Source organism: Portunus trituberculatus, chromosome 33 (assembly GCF_017591435.1).
Source record: "Portunus trituberculatus isolate SZX2019 chromosome 33, ASM1759143v1, whole genome shotgun sequence".
In the NCBI taxonomy this organism is placed as follows: domain Eukaryota; kingdom Metazoa; phylum Arthropoda; class Malacostraca; order Decapoda; family Portunidae; genus Portunus; species Portunus trituberculatus.
The window spans coordinates 5,126,295-5,148,827 of NC_059287.1; the positions used below are offsets into that span (position 1 = coordinate 5,126,295).

Genomic DNA, 22,533 nt, shown 5'->3' on the forward strand with positions numbered 1-22,533 from the left:
ATGGAGACGGGACAACACGAGCATAGCTCTTTTCCCGTATGTTACAATTAGGTAAATACAATTAGGTAAATACACACACACACACACACACACACACACACACATGGATGGGTTGACAGTGTATTTTTAGATTTAGAAATTTGATTAAGTTCCACATGGAAAATTAATAAGAAAACTGGAAGATATAGGGGGAATAAAAGGAAAATTGCTGGAATGGATGAAGGATTTCCTAACTGGAAGAACTATGAATGACAATTAGAGATACGGAGTCCACCTGGAAGGAAGTTGCAAGTGGGGTTCCACAAGGTTCTATGTTGGTCCCAATTATGTTTGCAATATACATAAATGAAGGAGTAGAAAGCTATATGAATTTCTTTCCAGATGACGCAAAACTTTTGAAGAAAGTTCGATCGCACGATGATGGTAGAATTCTACAGCAGGACTATGGGAATGGAGTAAAGGATGGGAGATGGAATTCAACATGAAGAAATGTAGCATTATAGAATTTGGGAAGAACAAAAATAGGATAACAAGACGATATAAACTTGAAGAGAAGATAAGATTAAGAAGGTGGAAAGTGAAAAGGACCTGGGAGTTCTCATAACAAAAGAAATGTCCCCCAATAAACATATAAATAAAATTGTTGGTGAGACCTACAACTTACTGAGAAATATTAGAATTGCATTCTCATATATTGATGAAGATATGGTGAAAAAGTTATTGGTATCCTTGATCAGACCACAACTGGAGTATGCAGCAGTACTGTGGTCACCCAACATAAGGAAGAATATCAGGAAAATTGAAAGGATACAAACTGGCCCCAACCTTCTCGGCTCTTACGTATGAAAAAGAGACTGAAGAGACTAGAATTACCAACACTGGAGCCGAGAAGAGAAAGAGGCGACCTGTTGACCATCTACAGAATAATGAATAATATGGAGCTTCCTGATAGGATTGACCTGCTGAAGAGGGACAGAAGGGACACAAGAGGACATGGACTAAAACTCAGAAAAGACAACTACAGAAGAGACTTCAAGAAAAACAGCTTCCCCCATAGAGTGATAGATATATGGAAAGGACTGGACAGAGAGGTGGTGTGTGTGAAGTCTATACGCGACTAAGAGAAAATTAGACACTGTGAGATACTGAGACGGGACAACACGAGCATAGGCTCCCCTCCTATAAAATACAACTAGGTAAATACACACTGTTGCATTACAGCCTGGCTGTGGGGTGGTGTGGGTGTGAGTCGCTGGCTGATGGGCCTGTGGTTTCTGTCAACACTGGTGCTGATGAGCACTTACAGTGGTCTCCTCGTGGCAAGCCTCACCGTGCCTCGTGTGTCAGTGCCCATCCGCTCAGTGCAGCAGCTGGTGGTGCAGGACAGTATTCCTTGGAGGCTAGAGCAAGGTGGCATTATCCTCCACACCTTCAAGGTCAGCCCAGTGCCACTTTGGTATACTGGTAAATGTATCTCACCTTAATTTCCTTATGTGTGCGATTATACCTAGTTATGTCATGTGGGAAAGGAGATTTGCTTGTACTGTTCCATCTCTGCATTTGTTTTGATCCAACTTGGCCTTGAAATTATGAATAGTTTTTGCTAGTATCACATCCTTGTTTAGGTAGTTCCAAACTATTCTTTCTGGTACCTCGTCAGCAAATTTCTTTCAGTTTCATTGTGTCCTTTAGTGTTTCTTGTATCTCTCATTACAGTTATGTTGTTGTCCAGCTTTTCAAGTTCTTTTTATTAGTGTGTGTCTTTAAGTGTGTGGTGATAAGAATAACACAACTTACTAATGACAAATTTATTGCCCTGCCAGACAGCAGATGTGAAGTTGTACAAGACACTGCTGGAGGGGAGTATGGGCTTCTTCCCAGACTGCTACAAGTCCAGAAGGGACATAGCAGAAGGAAGGTTTGCAGGTACAGTAAAGCCTCCATATACCAATATAATAGGTGTTCAGGCTTTGTTGATGATATTGAAATTCCAATTTATTTGAAACCACTAAAACGATCTTAAGTTTCATTCTGCAAGCTCATGGTCTTCAATTACATCTTCATCTTCCCTCTAGAGCAGGGGTTCTCAATCTGGGGTTTGCCAGTCTCCAGAGGTTCAGGATATTTAGATCATTGATCTAATAATATTCTTCGTAGTACTATTGCTCCATGTTGAGTTAGTGTCAGTCATTGAATTAACATTCTGTTCAATGTCAGATTACTGGGGGTTTGAGTAAATGGTCTTATAACTCAAGGGATTCTTAATGATAATGAGGTTGAGAACCCCTGCAGTCTAGAGCCTTCTGTTGTGCCTTGCTCTGAGGACATGACATTAAGAAGAGCTACTGGTTCTTATTGTTCTGGTTGAAGGTCAGGAGATTTAGCCTTTGCAATAACACCTTCCTGATGTGGTATTGTTTAGAGTTTCTTTCTGTTTTCTGATTTGCTCATGTTTGTCTCAAATATCAGTAATTTTTCCTGGTATTTTTCTTTCTCTTCTTCCTAACACTGCATAGGATGTTTTCCATTTCAATATAACTTTTCAAAAAAGGGCTCATCAATAATTCCATTCTCATTTTCTGTTTTCTATGTAATCATTACTGCAAAGGTTTGCCTTGACCTGGCTCACCTGGTGCTAACTTTCAAAGAGTTTATGGATATTAATGATTTTTTAAGTTGAATGTGCATGCTACAAAGGAAGTTATAATTTCCATAGTTTTCATATAATTTGATCAACTAGAAATTTTAATGGTGATAACCAGAGCACTAATGTATGTAATATATGAATTATTCCTCACTATAATGCAAATTTTAACTCACAGCTGACTCCTTTTGATATGAAGAAAGTGCCTCCACTTAGCAAGGAACTGGAACCTGACTTCTATTAGTGTTGTCTCTTTAGGGCTGTGTGATACCCTGGCTGGAGATCTGATGGTGGCCAGGAGTTTTTCAGAGTCTGGCAAGTGTGACTTCTTCAGCCCAAGAGACAACATTGTCACTCATTCATACACAATGGTGCTGCAGAAAGCCTCCCCATTTATGAGTCTCATTAACTTATGGTGAGTTCTTTCCCCTTTTGTTATTACAAACATTGCATGGAATATCTCTTAACCAGTCAAAGCTTGATCTTAATTTATTGGATTTTTTAAAAATATGTCACCTGTGTCTTACACTTCACACAACAGTACATTAATCCCTTGGCTATCATGGGAGTTATGCCTAAAAATCCTTTGGGATAGATGAAAATCCATGAAGTAGAAACAGTACAGGGGATCCTCGCAACTCGACGGGGTTAGGGCAGTTTTCATTGGTCGAATCAGCGTTTATTCGAATTGTGAAGCAATTTTTCCCATAAGATACTTAAGAATAAGGAGGGACAGGGACAAACCTCCAGCCTAGACCCCCAAAACATTACTATAACCTCTAAAAACACTAACTTCAGCTAAATCAGTACTATTAAAGGCTTCATTTATATCTAACTTTTTTTTATTAAACACATTAAGGTGCTGTACAGTACATTTTTGGAAATAAAAACACTTGCAGCATTCTCGTGGTACTTGTCCCTGTTCTTCCAAATTGTTGATACTTGTAATATATAGTGAATTGTTAATCTATTAAGTTCATGTTAAGTTCATGTATCTCGCTGAGCTCGATCTTTGCTTCACAGCCCTCTTTAGCAGGTGATAAGTTTGCCTGCCTTGCACTCACTAGTCAGCCGGCCTCCTGCTCTCTCTCCTCGAGCACTGTCAAGATTTAGTTGAATAAAGCCTAAGCTTGAAGGCTCTTCCTTGTCTTCTTACGGACATATAGAACAATTTATTCAACTACATCTTCTACTGGGACGAGCTACGATGGAGAAGTTCCTTCGGCCTGAGAGGTTGGAAGCTCACCCCGACACCAGCCTTCTACACTGGCAGCATTGGTTCAGCACATTCACCAACTTCCTGCAATCCATCGAGCAACCGTCTGATACTACTAAGTTCCGGCTCCTCATTAACTATGTGTCTCCCTCAGTGTACTCCTACATCGCGGATTGCAAGACCTACGACGAAGCTATCAAGACTCTACAAACTGTATTTGTAAAACCTACTAGTGAAGTGTTTGCTCGTCATCAGTTGGCCACCAGGAAACAACAGGGTAGTGAATCCGTAGACCAGTATGTGCTAGCACTCAAGCTAATGGCCAAAGACTGTGCGTTTAAGGCCGTTACTGCCGAAAAGTATGCTGAAGAGGCCATGCATGACTCATTTATCTCTGGTCTCTCCTCTTCTGTCATTCGTCAGCGACTGTTAGAAAAGCTGTCCCTCACCCTTGAAGAAGCCGTTCAACAAGCTCGCAGCTTGGAACTGGCACAACACAACGCTGATAAGTATGCCTCTCTCTCTTCCTCTGACTGTCATTCCACGGCTGTAGCTGTTACCGACTCTCGAGTGTTTAATGATAGTGAGGAAGTTACGGCTTCAGCTAAAACCACTGCTGCTACGAAAAATTGTTTCTATTGTGGGCGCTCCCCTACATCCTCGCTACACTTGTCCTGCTCGCAATGCTACTTGCCACAAGTGTGGGAGGAAAGGCCACTATGCTAGTGTTTGCCAGGCTGGAGCAGGGCGGAACAGGCCTGGTACTTCTGCGGCGATTGTGTCGTCCATGACTACGAGTGCTGCTTCGACTTTACCCCTTCGCTGTGCGACGACACCTGCTGACATCAATGAGGTACGAGTTGAAGCACTGGTTGATAGTGGTAGTACTTCGAGCTTCATTAATCCTAAAGTTGCTTCACGCTTAAGCCTCACCACTACCTCTTCCAAGGACACTATTTCCATGGCCTCTTCTCCCCTCGCTGCTGTCACTGAAGGTCATTGTTTTGTGAATATCAAAGTAATGGAAAAAGAATACAAGTTGTTTAAACTCTCTTTGCTTCCTGATCTTTGCGCTGATGTTGTTTTAGGGCAAGATTTCATGAAACTGCACAAGTCTGTGGAATTTACTCTTCTGGGATCACGGCCTAAACTTACGATCTGTGGGATCACAAAAATGAACCTCCGTGCTCCTAGTCTTTTTCCCAATCTAACCAGTGATTGCAGACCTGTCGCCACTCCAACACGTCGCCATTCCAGCACTGACTCTACCTTCATCCGGAAAGAGGTCGATGCACTTCTACGTGAGGGCACCATTGAGAAAAGCCAGTCTCTTTGGCGAGCACAGGTATTGGTGACCAGCGATGAACGACATAAAAAGCGTATGGTGGTAGATTATTCCAGGACCATTAATCGTTACACCCTTTTGGACGCTTACCCCATACCTAGAATTGATGAACTTGTCCATAAGCTAGCGAAGTACCGTGTTTTTAGCAAGCTGGATATGAAAAGTGCTTACCACCAAGTTCCCTTGAAGGAAGATGAGAAGCTCTATACTGCTTTTGAAGCTGATGGTCAACTATTCCAATTTACCAGAATACCCTTTGGTCTGACGAATGCCATGTCTGCTTATCAGCGCACCATCAACACGTTGATATCTGATAATCGGCTGACTGACACCTTTGCTTACATCGACGACCTCATTATAGGAGGAATGAACCAAGAGGACCGTGACGAGAACCTGAGGCGCTTCGAAGCAGTTGCTGAGAAATACAATTTAACCCTCAACAAAGATAAGTGTGAGTACCGCTTGCCAGAAATAAAGTACTTAGGATATTTAATATCTAACGGTACTCTAAGACCTGACCCAGAACGCTTGCAACCCTTAAGAGATTTACCAGTGCCTACGGATTCCTCCTCTCTTAGAAGAACTCTTGGACTCCTTTCTTACTATTCTCAGTGGATCCCTAACTACTCTAACAGAATCACTCCTCTTCTCATCGTTAAGACTTTTCCTCTCGACAGTGTTGCCTGCCAGTGTTTGCATGACCTCAAGGAAGATGTCTGCCGTGCTTCGGTCGCTGCTTTGGATGAAAACGTCCCTATGGAGATAGAAAGTGATGCCTCGGCCACCTCGTTAGCTGCCACACTATCCCAGCAAGGTAGGCCTGTTGCCTTCTTTTCAAGAAAACTTTCACCTTCTGAACAAAGACAGCCTACTGTGGAAAGGGAAGCAGCGGCCATCATAGAAGCCATCCGGAAGTGGAGACTTTTTTTGATAGGAAGGGAATTCAAGATAATAACTGACCAGCAAGCTGTTTCTTATATGTTCCACTCTCACCACTCCTCAAAAATAAAGAACGAAAAAATACTACGGTGGCATCTAGAGCTTGCTGGCTACAAATATGACATCCAGTATCGCCCTGGTAAAGACAACCTTCCTGCTGATGCCCTGTCTCGCTCGTGTTCTGCTACTGCTGAGTCCCTGTCTGATTTAGAGAAAGTTCATGATACTCTTTGCCATCCTGGAATCACTCGTCTGTATCATTTTGTTAAATCTAAGAATTTGCCTTATTCCCTGGAAGATGTGTCGCTCTTGTTGTGAATTAAAGCCTCGGTTCTTCAAACCACCTACATCCCGCTTAATTCATGCCTTGCGCCCCTTTGACAGGATATCCGTTGATTTTATTGGGCCTAAGCCTTCTTCCTCCCGTAACAAATATCTTTTGGTCATGATTGACGAGTATTCCAGGTTCCCTTTTGCTTACCCTTGCTCTAACATGTCTGCTCAAACTGTTATTAACTGCCTTCTTGACCTATTTTCAGTGTTCGGTTGTCCATCCTCTATTCATTCTGACCGAGGTCCTCAGTTTATGTCCCGAGAAGTATCGGAATTCTTGTCCAAGCACGGAGTTGTCATGACTCATTCCACCCCTTACCACCCTCAAGGGAATGGCCAGTGCGAGAAGGAAAACGGAGTCATCTGGAAGGCGATAAGACTGGCTCTTCATTCTCGTAACCTACCTGAGGGACAGTGGGAATTGGTACTTAATAACGCCCTTCACGCTATTAGGTCTCTCCTCTGCACAGCTACCAACCAAACCCCTCACGAGAGACTCTTCTCCTTCCCAAGGAAATCATCTAACGGTTGTTCCCTCCCTTCGTGGCTATCTCAACCCGGTCCTGTATTTGTTCGAAAATTTGTTCGTACTTCTAAATCTGACTCTCCTGTTGAACCAGCTAGTCTGATCAATGCTACTCCCCACTACACCCGGGTACAGTATGAGGACGGCCGAGAAGCAACTGTCTCGACAAAGGACCTCGTGCCTTCCCACGAGGAGCTTCTGACCACGCCAGTCAATGACCAGCACCTGAGCAACTACCAGACACCACCACGAGACACTTCAACCAGACCATCAATAAGCTCGGGCCAGAGTGACCAACGCTCCGAGACAGAAGTCCACCACTTTCAACAAGCGGCTCATAACCACTCGCTGACCTCGCCCCTCCCAACCTCGAGTCCTGGCAACTCTAAGCTAAGCGGCCCTCCCGCTTCACTTCCTTCAGGGACGACATCGAAACAAGAACCACTGAGACGCTCTACTTGTATCAAGAAACCTATAGATAGGCTTGGGTATTAGAATTAACATTGCTTATTTATTAAGAATAATTAGAATGTCTGTTTTTTTTATAGCATGGGAGAATGTAATATAAAGTGAATTGTTAATCTATTAAGTTCATGTTAAGTTCATGTATCTCGCTGAGCTCGAGCTTTGCTTCACAGCCCTCTTTAGCAGGTGATAAGTTTGCCTGCCTTGCACTCACTGGTCAGTCGGCCTCCTGCTCTCTCTCCTCGAGCACTGTCAAGATTTAGTTGAATAAAGCCTAAGCTTGAAGGCTCTTCCTTGTCTTCTTACGGACATATAGAACAATACTGTTGATCTAGGGACACCCATTAGCACTGCAACGACACTGTGAGCTATACCTGCCTCATACTTTCTTATAAGCTCAAGCTTATCTTTGTAAGGCAGGAAATTGTGCTTCTTGGAGCTGGGGCTGAAGGTGGATTTGCGTGGCATGGTCGAAGTGGCATGGAGGCAGGAGGTGGAACGGCGGAGCGTGGCCTGCCTGGACAACAACTGGGACGAGAGAGATGCAGAGGAAACGACGCACAGCCTGTGGATTGTTTTCTCTGCCAGATTTTCCTAATGAAAAGTAGCAGAAGCACGCTTGAAAAGTACTGGATTTCACCACAGTATATCCCAATACGAAAAATTACTACCTATTACTTTAACTACTTTATTTTGTACTTACCACTATCTGCTCATATTTTTTTTCCACGGTAATGGTTAAGGAGAGGGGAGTGGAGTCCTTTTTCACGATGTATAATTTTTTCCATAAGTTTTCTCTGGCTTCTTTTTTATCTATAAATTATTTCCATTTTTATATAAATTTAACTAAAATATTTTTCTTCTTAACAAAACTTTATTATTCTTATTGCCTTAAAGATTTTTCCTTTCACTTCCTCTTCATCACTTTTTTTAAAGATTTTAAAGAGAAGCGTGATGTCATCACTTACTCACCACAAAAAAAGAGAAAGCATCAAAACTACACTGTTCTCAATGTCACAGTTATTATTACTACTATTATTATTATTCCTACTTTTATTAATGTTGTTAATATCATTATTATTATTGTTAACATTTAGAAGAATTACAAAAGTAGCCCAAAAAATCGCAAGTAGCAGATGATGAACTTAAGTAGCGTGTACCCTTCAAAAGCAGCCCAGTCCGCTACTTTTCGCACAATTTGACAACACTGTGCGCATGGTGAGAGTCGGTTAACACTTTCGCCTGGTGGGCGCGCGAGATATGAATGTTGAATTGGTGAGTCAGTTGGTCGAACCTTGAGGATTGGATATTAATTAACTGAGTTCGAACTGGCGATAATTCGAACTGTGAACAGTCGAATCATGAGGATCCCCTGTATTGTATTGTAGTATATTTTTTATTATTGTTTTAATAATTTGTATGCATATATTTTTATCAGTCTTATATATATGAACTTTTATAAATTCTCCCATCAGTTTTATAAAACTTTTTACACTTTTAAACTATTTAAACTCAAACTGGTTTAGAGTTGTTTTGGGCATTGTCACCCAGAGTTATAATTTTTTTCCGCCTTCCAATCTGTGTTGCTCATTTAATTTCCTGTTACAGCTACTTTTCAATTCCCAGATCCAATCCCACATCAGGTGGCCGAGACAAAGCACCAACCACTCGTGCACATGTCATTCACACTTTTAGTCCCAATGACCTTTGGTTAGCATAGCAGAGCTGGCCACCTTCACCTTTAGCAATGTCTGGTAGCATATAGTGCTTTACCTCTGCTCTTCACAATGAAATCCTCTACTGTGTTACCTACATTACACCCATGTACTCCAGTGAAGAGACTCCACCTTAACTGGGTCCAGATGCCAATGTGTCCTGCCTAGTGTGCCCACATCCCCTCCCAAGTGTAGACAAAATCAGATAATTTTCATGCATTCACCATTGTCACTCTATTGACCACAGTGATGCTCAATTCCTCTTGCTTGCTGCACAGCCATTCCTCTCACATTTAGTATTTTTTTTCACACAATTGTCTTCTCCAGATGAGGCTTTATTCTCAACCTTCTATTGTGCACATGGTACACTATTGTCCTTTTTATTAGTTTCCTGTCCTCCACTCTCTTCATGTATTCAAATAATCTTGCCCAAATAATCTGTCCATCCAGCCAACTTTCAGAATGTTACTTTATACATAATTTCTTATTTTCTCTCCATTTTACTCTGCACATTCTCCTCATTGAATTTCCATTATGTTGAAGTGTTTCTTCTTTGCACCAATATACCCTTGTATAACCTCTTTGTAGCAGTAATCAAAGCAGTCCTTAGTTTCCCACTTTATTATAACAGCGGGTAGGTGGGTGAACACAGGAACCAGGCTTGGAGTAATGGTGGCGGCAACAGGAACAGTGACAGGGCGAGGTAGGCGGTTGGTGGTGTGTGTGGCGGTCAGAGCTGCAGCTGAAACGGTGGTTCTTCTCGCTCTGCTGCCTATCAACCTCTGCTTCCATTCCTCACCTCCGCTCAAGCTCATACGAAACACTAGTGCTTCACTCCGCTCCAGCTCGTATGAAACACTAAAGCTTCACTCGCACATTTTTTCCCCCAAATACCATTACAATGATTTAAAAATATAGCTTAACTTACATACAACCTATGAACGAATTCAGACACACTCCCCCCCTGATATACTAATCACTCGTGGTACTCTAACTCTTGATGACCGTCTTGGCAACATACGCTCGGCTGGCTCTTGCTCTTCCTCTTCTCCATCCTGTGTCAACCTCATCCCCTGTGTCAGCTTGGCTCCGTAGCTCAACAAGTAGCTCCTCGTCATCGCGCCTGGTAGCGGTTGTCGCAGCTGCTGGTTGGTGTGATGTGACGCGGTGAAGATCTTTGACATGAACGGGACACCCTGTCAACCTCAACAGCCTGTTCGGAAATAACATTGGTGACGGTACCTTTTTTATGACGTTCAACGCACCGAGCATTTGGCGGCTTCACCCGTACCTCTTCTCCCACCTGGTTGTGGCAGTTCACCTCTAGCTCTCCAACCTCACAGGGGTCCACCCCACGAACCCTGACAAGATACCGATACCGCATGTTGTGGTGGCTCTCTTAATGAAGTAAAGTGTTCACTTCATCTCTGGATGGCTTGCAGCATGATAAGTTCAGCAATCTCATTGTTACTAGGGACAACGCCAGCAGCACACACAACTTCCTTTTCCATGGGGCAGGTGGTGGGGGGCTTCAGCCAGCGCTGAGGCACGCTGGTCAAGCTGTAGGTCACACTTGTCTATCAGCGACAATACAATCCCTACTCTTCTTCGGATGAGCATTTCACTCACAGCCTTGGTCTTCAGCCTGCTTTTCCTTGAGAGCATCTGATATCTAACGATGCACTGTTGAGGAGTCAGTTAGCAGCTTCACCTTCTTGACACTCCAGGCCAGCGCGAGATTCAGATCCTTTATCACTGCATCCAGTTTGGCCATGTTGATGTGAGATGAGTCATCTTTCTGCAGCCAGCTGGCATCTTCAACAACATGTCCGTTCATCTTTACCGCAACACTGAGCGCTAGCGAGCTAGCATTTACCCACACCTTCGCCTCATCTCCCATGGCGTTCCACCATCCAAGCATGGGGTCACTCGTCTTCACCAAGCTCGCGGTTTCTTGCAGTAGTCTGCTTAACTCTTCATCGCAGATGACCTGATCCCAGCTTTCTGTGAGGAGGTTGGCTCTTCTTTTGATGAAAGCTGACACCACTTGAAGCCATCCACACAGTGAGAGAACACCTCTCGCTGTGTTAGATGAGCTAGGGTGTCGCTTAGCTCATTATCCCTCCCCAAAACGAGCCCATCCTGCTCTCCCCACACTCTTAACCCCTTCAGTACCGGATGTGTGTTTTGTGACACGTGCGTGTCACGGCTGAGTTCACGCGCCAGGAACTGAGCGCACTCCCCATGACATGCACATGCCACGGTTATAAGCTGTGTGTATTGAGGGCTCTCAAGGTCTCGGTTTCTGGGTTATTTCTATCCACGTGGTGGCAAGTGTCTGTGTTTACAAATATAAGGCTGCAGCCATTCGTGGGACGGTTTGAAACGTCATAAACTTTGACCAATGAGTTATTGTCAGTGCTGTGACGTAATTTGTGAAGACCAATCATCATATTATATTTTTTTATACATCATATTTTCTGACCTACGTATGGCAACACATGCTTGTCGAGTGCCGCAATGCGATATTCTCTAGCTTCTGTTCAGTGCTGCCTGAAGTTTTTTCGTGGTAGCACGCGGATTTACTTCGCAATTATGGATATCTCTACAACTGACAGTGAAGATGAATATGATGGTGGGACAATAAGTGAATTTGAGGGTCTGATGACTCAATGGAAGGTGATGATACTTTGTTTGATCCTGAAGCTATCAGTGATGTAGAGAGTGATGCTAGCAGCGGCGACGAGAGTATTGAGACGTTGTCCGCAAGCAGTGGCCTGTCATGCAGCCCTCCTGCCTCACCCCCCACAGCTGCTGGTAGACAAACAGATTTCACACTTCTTTCAGACCCATTCTCTGACACCAGACCTAACCCTCTACCTACATGTAACACTGATTTTCCTGATGTACATCCTAGTATTATTCTACATCATGAAGCTAGTGCTATGAGTGATCTACACTGTTTTCAGTTATTCATGGGGAAAGATGTGATTGCTGCTCTGTGTCTCTGGACCAACACACGTGCTGCATATTTTTTTTTACTCAAATGACATGTTGTGGGGTTTCTCTGATAGAAAACATAAAAATAAATAATATAGTGTGAACAGGGTGTTTGTGAGAAGAAGCTGAAGACTACCGCACGGATGATGCAGAGGAGTGCGTGGGCAGTCGGTTCGGCAGCGAAACGTCTTGTTTACATAAGGTTGACGGGTCGGTAACGATGGGGTTAACCCTAACACTAGCTCCATCAGCCAAGCGTTCAGGTGGTTTGCTTGTCAGCCTGAAGTTACTGAGATGTTGTTCCACTTGCCTGGCCTCAACGATGCATTTGTTTATGAAAATATCGTCGATATAAGCTGATGTTCTCTTCCTCACAGTTGAATCTTGAGTGAGGACACAGTTCAAGATGGCCTTCATCACAAGTGGGGCAACATTTAAACTCAAGCCCAGTCACGTTAGGCAATACCTTTGACCCTTGAATTTGAGCGTCTGGTATGGCCATAGAGAGTCGTCAATCTTGATCTGCAGGTAGGCTTTAGCCAAGTCTATCACAGACACATTCTCACCTTGCTGGTGCCACTCCTCAGTTTGTCAGGGCACACATCTGCGTCGGCTGTGTAGGTGCACATGTGGGTGTTAATCTCTCTAAAATCCATTACTGGCCTCACTTTTTTTCTTATTTGCTGGATGACTGCCATGAGAAGGATCAATCCCTTAGCAGGCCCATATTTAGCTTCGTCGTACGGAAGAAGCCAGCCATCCTTGATCCACCTCTTCAGTTCTTCCTCGTACGGGCCCTGCACTCCATCGGGCACAGTATAAGTCTCCACTTGGTTATACAGAACGTCTGGCTTCCTGCCTTCTGCCCACTTCCATGCTGCTGTCCATGACTTAGTGCTGGGATTGAAAGTATCACTAAAGTACCTCTCATTAATCCCCACCACTGTATTTGTAGCAGCATAGATCGTCTTTTCTATCCCACCAAAACTCACAATGCCCAGAGCATCAACTGTGACACCACCGAGCGCCTTCATTCCATCCATTCCAAGGATGAAGGTGAATCCAAGAGGTTTCGAGGCAAGAACACCCACACTGATGTTGGTAGAGAGCCCACTGCTCACTTGAAGACACACCGACCCTTTCCCCTCACACTTCCACTCTTCATCGCTTATAATGACCATGCTGACACCACCCTCTTTCCATGCTTTGCAGCACGACACATGCGTTATACTCTTGGAACAGTTGGTATCCACTAGCACACGACGCTGAACACCATCCACTCTCACCATAGCACTAGGTAGCGCCTCACTCACAGACTGCCAGGAGAAGAGGGTGGCGCTGATTCCCTCTCTCCGCACTTGTTTCCCGAACAAGCAGAGGGAACGTGACTGAGGCCTCTGTACTTGAAGCATCTCACTCGTCATCGAGTGCGGCTCCAGCTGCCACGCACTGTTCCTCTATGACGAGCCAGACAATCCCTAGCGAGGTGATTCGGGCCTCCGCATTTGAAGCGTAGGTTACTGGCAGCAGCCAGCGAGGACCTGGCTCCAGGACACACCGCATCGAGGCACGCCGCTACTGGCTGACACGGGCTGTCATCCCTGATCACCACCATTGTGCATGCCAAAATCTGGTCCAGCTCAAGCAGACTCCATGCGCGACCCAGCCCTCAATAGGTGGCAGACGTCTTCTGTCAATCCAGCAACAAAGGCACAAGGAAGGGCCTTGTTGTTCATACCACTGAACAGTGATGAAAGGCGCTGGAGCTCCGCCAGGTACACGTCTGGTGATTCTCCAGTCTGCAGTTTCCAGCCAATGAACTGTTCGTAAGCAATGAAGGGATTTGACAGCAAAGGCTGCCAGCAGTGCCTCTTTTATCTTCTTAGTGGATTTCTGGTCCTCCTCAGATGGCTGCAGGTACATAGCGAAGGCACCACCAGTCAGGCGAAGAGGGAAGACGCTTGCCACATTCTTGACGTCTCGGAGTTTGCACACTAGCTCCAACTTCTCAAGCCACTCAACAACAGACTGAGTGGTGCTGCTGTTGTATTCAGGAATCGGCTTCAGGTCGAAGTAGCTTTCCCTCATACTGCCTAGATGGCTTGTGGCAGTAATCAAAGCAGTCTTTAGTTTCCCACTTTATTATAACAGGGGGAAGGTGGGCGAACACAGGACCCAGACTTGGAGTAATGGTGGCAGCAACAAGAATGGCGACAGGGCGAGGTAGGCGGTTGGTGGTGTGTGTGGCGGTCAGAGCTGCGGCTGAAGCAGTGGTTCTTCTCGCTCTGCTACCTATCAACCTCTGTTTCCATTCCTCACCTCCGCTCAAGCTCATACGAAACACTAGTGCTTCACTCCGCTCCAGCTCATATGAAACACTAAAGTTTCACTCACACATTCTTCCCCAAATACCATTACAATGATTTAAAAAATATAGCTTAACATACACAACCTATGAATGAATTCAGACACACTCTACACTCGTAGCATTTGTCCTATATTCTTTTTACATTTACATCTTGTGTCCTATAATTGCTTTACACTTGTATCCTGTGCCCTATATTTAATTATCTTTCTCAGTCCACCAAGCTCTTTTCCTGCTTTTTCTCCCTGTAATTAATCGCTGGCTCAAATCTTTCATCCACTGTTACTTGATCCTAAGTAGTAGCTGTTCTTCTGTTAGTCTCACATTCACCCACCTCTCAATCTTTGCATTACTCAATTTTCATTAACATTCACTTTCAGCTTCCTCCTTCATATATGCCTTAAACTCCTTCACCAGTCTTTTCAACTTCTTTTCTGAATCATACTAAAGCTGTATTATTAGTAAATGTACAATGATCTCAGAAAAAGGTATCTGGCAAAGTTGTTATACTCGGCTATTTAAAAGTGTCACACCTGAGATGTTCATGATGGCACTTACAGGTAAAATTGTGTATTGTTACAGGCTTCAGGAGCTGCAGGAACGTGGTTGGATAGATCAGCTGGTACGGCAACGCATCAACAATGGAACCATCTGTCAGCTGCCACCAGGAAAGGAGGAGGGCCAGCGACCTGCTGTGCCCCTTACCCTCAGCCAGATGTGGGGTGTGTTTGCCATCATGGGAGTAGGTGAGGATCTTAATGTCTTGCACACCTCAGAAGCAAAACTTGCTGTCAATTAGACCACCTCTGCCATGGGTGCATTACTTAATTGCATCCTTCCTGTGGAGTAGGGTGCATTGATGGCACAATAAGTAAATTTAAATAATCGATTTATTGAATTTTCATCATTGTAAATGTTGATCAGGCATTTTGTTTTTTGCTTTTGAAACAAGTAGTGAGCATGTATGAGACAGGTTAATAATCTTAAATCAGCCACTCAGGATGTTGCAACCCTCACATCACACCGTTTTCCTGTATATCTGCTTAGTTCTTGTCTTGAATGAGTTCTTGTTTCCATGTTTTAGATAACTTTTCTTATTGATGCATATAGGATGTAGTAGTTGTCATTTCTTATTTTATTTTCTTCACTTTACAATATGTGGTTTTGTTGTTGAATATACATGACATCAACTTATATATTTCAGCAGTTATTTGTATTTCAACAATTGTTGGAATTAATGTATTTTCCAACAAAGTGATATATGGTGATGGGTGTTTATTGTTAAATAAAATCTTAAGAACCCTTCTCAAAGAGAGCATCAGCTAGCAGGGATCATGGATTGAGTAGTCTGAACTCTGAAGTGCAAGTGTTTTTTTTAGGCATGCACTGAGCACCTCACATCAGTCACAGTTACACTTCAGCATAAGCAACCTCATCCTACTCTCTACTATCCTGCAGACATCATGGTTCACTATCCTGATTTATCTCAGCCTAATGAACTGTTAGATGCTTAACACATCCACGAGTCAGCATGCACTAAGGTATTACCAGATACACAACTTGACCTTGGTACACACACACTAACACCAAGTTGACAAAACAATTCAAGACATGCAAGAACTGACTACTGATTTGAAGTGAAAGGGTGTCCATACATTGAAGGTTACAACCAATGCAAAGTATAAAGTTTAACTACTAATCATATCCTCTGTGTTTGTTACTGAGAGCAGATGGTATGGAATATATGGCCAACTGTTAGCTCTGGAATATATGGCCAACTGTTAGCTCATCATAATATGACCACCAATGCATTGCAACATATGAACATTATTTTTTCCTAACTGATTTCTTTAGGAAATAAACCAAGATGAATTTCACTGTTAGTTAACTAATCAGCATTCTTCAATTGTTTAATGTTCAATGTTACACTTGCATTGTTCCAATGTAATTCCTTAGTTGGACTTTTGGTCTTAGTGTATTAGATGTGTAGGTGTCTATTTTATCTCCATCTAAATGTTAACTGATGTACTATACTTAGAAATATCATAGATCAGTTATCTGATTTCAACTTTGAATATAATTGTCAACATTGCTTTACATGGGAAGATTTCTTCAAGTATATCAATATTTTATCTATAGTATCTGCATTCTAACTTTGTCATCCAAATTGTGTAATTTCTATGAGAAGTGTTGGCCTGCAGGTGCTGGAGGAGCAGCTGTGGTGTTCCTGCTGGAGTTGATCATGAGACAGACCTCCTGCCTGATGGACTTGATGCTTTCTTCAACCACATACTGATCCACTGATGTCACGTATGTTGGCAATGGCTGCTGTCAGTTATACTTGTGTCTCTCAGAAAGTCAAAAGTTGGATATATTCCTTTTTAATTGATACTTTTATATTATTTTATTTGTTCTTACATATCTTTTCTAGAGACCATATATTTTTAAGCTTGTACATCTTTAGTAGCCTCGCTTTGGAATTCCTAGTTATTTTACCTTACCTAAAAAGAAATGTCAAGGATTATCCATTAAGAAGTAAGATCAGGTTTGCATTTGTTGGACATTTTACTTGAACAGCTGGAAGTTAGAAAACTGCAGGCAGCCTCTCATGACCTGAACAGTGTGGCTTCTGACCCTGCAGGAATAGGATGGATGTTCTGGCCCAAGTGCCAAGTGGAGTATCCCATTAGTGACACCTACAGAAGGAAGTAATGACAACACTTCGTACAACAGGCTGGGGTCTTAGATTCTGCCCTTCATGAAGGCATCCTCCACACACCAGCAGTCATGGATGTCACTGGGACCACATCTGGTTCCAGTCCTTCTTGGCAGAATGGACCTTCGAAGTGGCAGTGGTAGCCATCACCACATCTATACAGTGCCCACCATTACCGGCGACTAATACAATGGCACAAATCAGTGCAACCTTCCTAACACAAGCCGCCCCAAGTTGAGATGCATATTATAATAAGTTTGGCATGCAAGAGGAGACAGAGCAGGGAGTGTTGGGGAGAACCCAACAGTTACCCTCCAGCCAGGATATTGTGATGGTTTGAGTTTTTTTTGCTCCACCTTACTCTTCTGCCTCTGTACCCAATTGCCTTTGTATTTTATGGCTTAGTGGCAGTATGGGTAAGGGACTTGAGTAAAGATTCATCCATAATAAACCTGTACAAAGCAAAGAAACCTACAAAGGATGTAGTGAGAATTGTTGGTGTGAGTGAAAGAATTGTGTAGTGATGGACAAAAACAGTATTGTAATGGTGGCAGCACCAACACTGCACCAACATAGTCCTGGCAAGGCCTGGAAAACTCCCTGCACTTTTAAACAAACATGCTCCTGGCAAGGTTTGAAAAACTTCTCCCCACTTTGAATGTTATAAGGCAGCAAGTGGATGCAAATCCACATCTGACTACACAATTAGTGAAAGAACAAAACCCTTGGTTGCTGGTGAGGTGTCAGTGAGGACAGTGTAATGAAACCTTCATGGCTTCTCTCTGCCATCACAAAATTGTTCTCTCTCTCTCTCTCTCTCTCTCTGTATATATATGTATATATATATATATATATATATATATATATATATATATATATATATATATATATATATATATATATATATATATATATATATATATATATATCACAATCAATCTATCTGTATTTCTCTCCCAACGGTGATCCTCTGTTGCATCTATTCCCCTGTCTTCTCCACACATCCTTCTCCTTCCTTCTGTTAACTCGTTTCAATCTTCCCATATTTCCATCTTCCTCATATTGTCTTCTCCACACGTCCCTCTCCTTCCTTCTGTTGACCAGTTCCCCCCCGGGCTAGGATGGTTAATTGTAGATAAATCCTCTCACTTCCTCGCTCCTTCTTTCCTTATGTTGGCGGTCGCGACTGGCAACTGTATCCCGATGACTTGGTCACAGGCCGGGCACCATCATCTGCCTTGTCCGGCGTCATTTTAGTTCTCCATCACACGGTGGTGCTCCTACATCTCTCCTGACACCTCGTTCTCCACCTTCACACCCTGTAATACAGTACCAAAGTTTTCCAATCAAACCTCTGTCACTGATCACTATTCTTACTCACTCGATCACTTCACTGTCTTCCAGGTATTTCCAGTAACTCATCATTTCTGGGTTGTTGCAGAGCAGAGAGAGAGAGTCTAGCTTGTCTGACAGGTCTGACCAGCTTGTTGACTGTGTGTGTCAGGCCGCTGCACTTACCTGGCATATAAGTCCTCGGTATTTGCCTCAGGGTGGATTCACACGTGGCAATCCCCCGGTTCGTGTTTCTCTTAATCTGCTCACTTACTTGTTCATTCCCTTCCTTGAGGTCCTGGTTCGGGGCTTCTGTCTCGTTACTCACCGTTAGTTACACATAGAAAGATCAACTCTTACAATAAATATTTACATGTTTACATTCATCACTCATCATATACAACTCGCTGTATACCTTATCATCTTCTTCCAGCCTTGTTGATGGGTTAGTTTGGACAACTTGACATGGGAATGACCGTCAACACTTGATCGATCAGTACACAGGATTCCCCTTCCCTTACTATCTATCAACTATGTATCAACAAGTAAAATTAAGAGTTAACCATTCTTAACATGATACGTCCTGAGTGTTGTATTGGTAGTAGTAGGATACAGTTCTCTCTCTCTCCAGCCATTGGCTGTCCATGTGGGGTTACAGTATCTGTTAAAATAACAAACATCAATACATTCTCTACATCACATTACAATATTGTGCCTAAATGGGCTTCTGGTCGCTACAGGACCAACTCCCTAGCTAAGCGACGGTTAGTTATCCCTTTAATCCTTTCAGGGCGCAAATAGGTTTTTGGGTCATGTCTGTGAGCCGCAAATACGGCTGAAGAATCAAGGTTTGCAAAAATGAAAAAAATTAATATTCTCATGCATAATAGAGTGTTACGCATCTACTGTAAAAAATTTAGATCTCTACTCACACTGGAAAGTGGTGCAATAATAATGGGAAGTTGGCTTTCTGGTGGTACGTTGTGCGCTGTTGAGTATTGTCATCATAGCGGGTGGTTATTTTCCGCAGCAACTTGTGCAGGTGTTCTCACTAAATTACACAGAATTTTCTGCCTGATTTGAACTGCAGTTGCTCAGAACTGCTCCAGAATGTGCTAGGGTAATTATTTTTCACACTTGTGTATACATTATGCCCACACAAATAATATAAAATACATTTTCAGTGTGTTTTCTTGATGTACATACTATTGTTATCAAATTCAACATAAAATACTGGCTTTCTTCGCAATAGAACACAATAAAACGAGTTTTTTTTTTTTTGGAGAACAAGAAATAAATGACTGCAGTTTTCACTAAATGTACCAAAACCGACATGCAAAATACTTATTAGTTTCACGAACAATCAGATCTATGACAGCATCGTCCACAAATAGCTTGAAAAAATCTGGGATAGTGAAGTCATCTGTGATGCCACTAGCATCAGAAATTTCACGATGCATCATCAAAATCATACACATTTGGAATAAAATCACCATCTGTCCACGTGAATGCAGGCTGTTGTGGTCGCGTGCAGCGGAGGGCAGGCAAGAGGCATCGTCTAGCACGCTGGGCATCATGCCTGGGAGGAGGAGGAGGAGGAGGAAGACGCAGTGGTGGTGGGCTGGGGGTCTGAGAAGAAGCGTCAGATGACTCCGTGTCTGGCTCAGAATATGAGTCTTCACTTTCAGTACTAGACACATCAAGTGCTACCTCATCAATGTCTTCCTCCTCATCAGAATATTCATCTCCAGATGCTGTAATCATGGCAATAGCATCTGGTGTGGTCACAACTGTGGGCCTTCTACGCCGCACCGTGGGCGTAGCAGGTGGCTGGCGAGGTGGGGGGTCGAGAACTATCCATCACTCCTGACAAACATGGACTGAGGGTCCCCTGCAATCCTCCTCCTTTGTTTCAGGACGCTTATCATATATAAGGTTATGTAAACAATAGGGAGAGGAGGTCATGAGCGAGGATACGCATGTCCATATATGGTAACATATGAAATACGCAATATATTACCAATAAACAAATAATTTCTGGCATATCTGCTCTCTAACAAAGAGATTTGATCATTACTCTTGGAATTTCTGTAAATAAATGCACAAATAGCCACTAGCGACGTCGTAAAATAATAATAATTGTGAAAAAGGGGGCATCTGATACTCTACTGTGTGGATGCCATTGTGACTATATTTTTCTTACCACGCAATTGATGGCGCGTCCCATGAGTCGAGGAAGGTTGGGAGAATGTCATCTGGCAACTAGCAGCTAGCAGCCAGGAGGCACGCAGTTTAATTCTGTGACTCGTCAAATATGGGACCACAATCATGGACAGGAGGCATTTCCCCGCAAAGCCATGATCATGGTCCGGAGCACTGAAAAGGTTATACATCCTGGCCACAAGTGTCCACACGGTGAGGAGTATCGCTGTCTCACCGAACCCTTCCGTTCATGGGGCGTCGCCGACAGTATAATGCCCTACTCCCATAGACAAAGAACCGATAACCTCCTGGGGCCTTTAGTACACCTATGACGGGATATCAGGCTATTCAGCACTCAGCCGTCGTTTGAGCCTTCCTACTGGGATATTACTGGCTTTACTCGCCTACTCCTTCCACAGGTTTATAACTAAGGGTTTCACATACATCATTTCTTTTTACTACCATAGTCCCTCACTTGGATCAGTCAGTTCCAGCGGTGGAGTTTCTGTTCCTTTCCTATTTACCGTGGGCCATTCATCCTCTCTATCTCTCTAAATTCCTTCTAGCACTCCTCCACGTATCTCCTGACTGGTCTCCTCTCTCTCCTGTATCTAACTACATCCTCTCCTTCCTTCTTGGGGTCCGAGTTTTCTTCCTGTTCCACCTCATCCTCAGGCCTATTCCTTCTTGCCATCCCTGGTTCATCATCATCTCTGTACCTTAGGGGTAACCTCCTCTCTCTTCTGGGCCTTGGTTGATAGTTTTCTTCCTCCTGTTCCATATCGTCTTCCGTGGGGAGATATAGCTCTCTCTCCCGCAACAGAATGTCTTCATGACCAATGTATGGCTTTACCTTATCGGCTGCTCGACGCACGGTAGTTCCGTTGAAAGTGTTCTCTAGCAGATAAGCACTGCCTTGTCTGACCACTTCCATTACTCGGTAAGGCCTTAGCCATTTTACTCCTAACTACTTATCGCTCACGCTTGATCCATACTAACTGTCCTACTTCTACTTGTTGCGTCTTCCTCCCAATGTTGGCTCTGTTGCGCCACTTCTTTGCTTTCCTGCGGTTGGTCTCTTGCACCACTTCTATAGCACGTGCCAGGTCACTATCTTCTAACTGCGGTAGCTCCACTCCTATGAATCGTGGCTGACGGCAATTAAACATTAAAAAATTAGGTTGCTCACCTGTGGTCTCATGGACTGAGTTATTGAGTATTCTCTGGCATGCCTTTAGAAACTGTGGCCATTTATGTGGGTGTCCCTTACATAACGTTGTTAATACCGTCTTCATTGTTCTATGCATCCGTTCACATATCAAATTTCTTTGGGGATGATATGGTATAGAGTGTACGAGCTTGATCCGGTTTTCTTTCTCATAGGCTCTGAACAAAATTCTTGGGCGTTATCGGATACCAATATTCGGGGAGTACCAAATAATTTGACGTGTGTCTAATTTCTTGATTACATTCTTGGTAGTTCTTGCTTTGAGGGGGAATAATGATCGATGACTCTCAGCACATATTTCTGACCTACTACACCACCTCCTATGTCCGTTACATCAATGCTAATTCTTTCCATGGGTTGTTTTACTGGTGGTAGTTCTTGCCATGGCTGTTGTAAACCTCTCGCTGATTTGAACTGCTGGCATGTGATACATTCTTTTACATATTGTTTGACGTCTTGTTTGAGGTTTGGCCAGTAGAAATACTCTTCAGCTTTCAATATTGATTT

At 43.3% G+C, this 22,533-nt stretch overlaps 1 protein-coding gene across 2 annotated transcripts in view; it reads left to right on the forward strand.

Moving 5' to 3' along the window:
* LOC123512325 (glutamate receptor ionotropic, delta-1-like) overlaps positions 1–22,533 on the forward strand; it is a 129,892-nt gene that overhangs the window by 72,446 nt on the left and 34,913 nt on the right. Inside the window, exons 6-11 of one of the 2 annotated variants that reach the window (XM_045268662.1) lie at positions 1,222–1,436; positions 1,824–1,926; positions 2,903–3,059; positions 15,131–15,294; positions 16,750–16,858; positions 17,190–17,539. In XM_045268662.1, the coding sequence (XP_045124597.1) occupies positions 1,222–1,436; positions 1,824–1,926; positions 2,903–3,059; positions 15,131–15,294; positions 16,750–16,844 (734 nt within the window). In that variant the 3' untranslated portion in view covers positions 16,845–16,858; positions 17,190–17,539. Of the gene's footprint in view, positions 1–1,221; positions 1,437–1,823; positions 1,927–2,902; positions 3,060–15,130; positions 15,295–16,749; positions 16,859–17,189; positions 17,540–22,533 lie in introns of those variants that run through there. The other variant, XM_045268661.1, reaches the window with a different exon arrangement.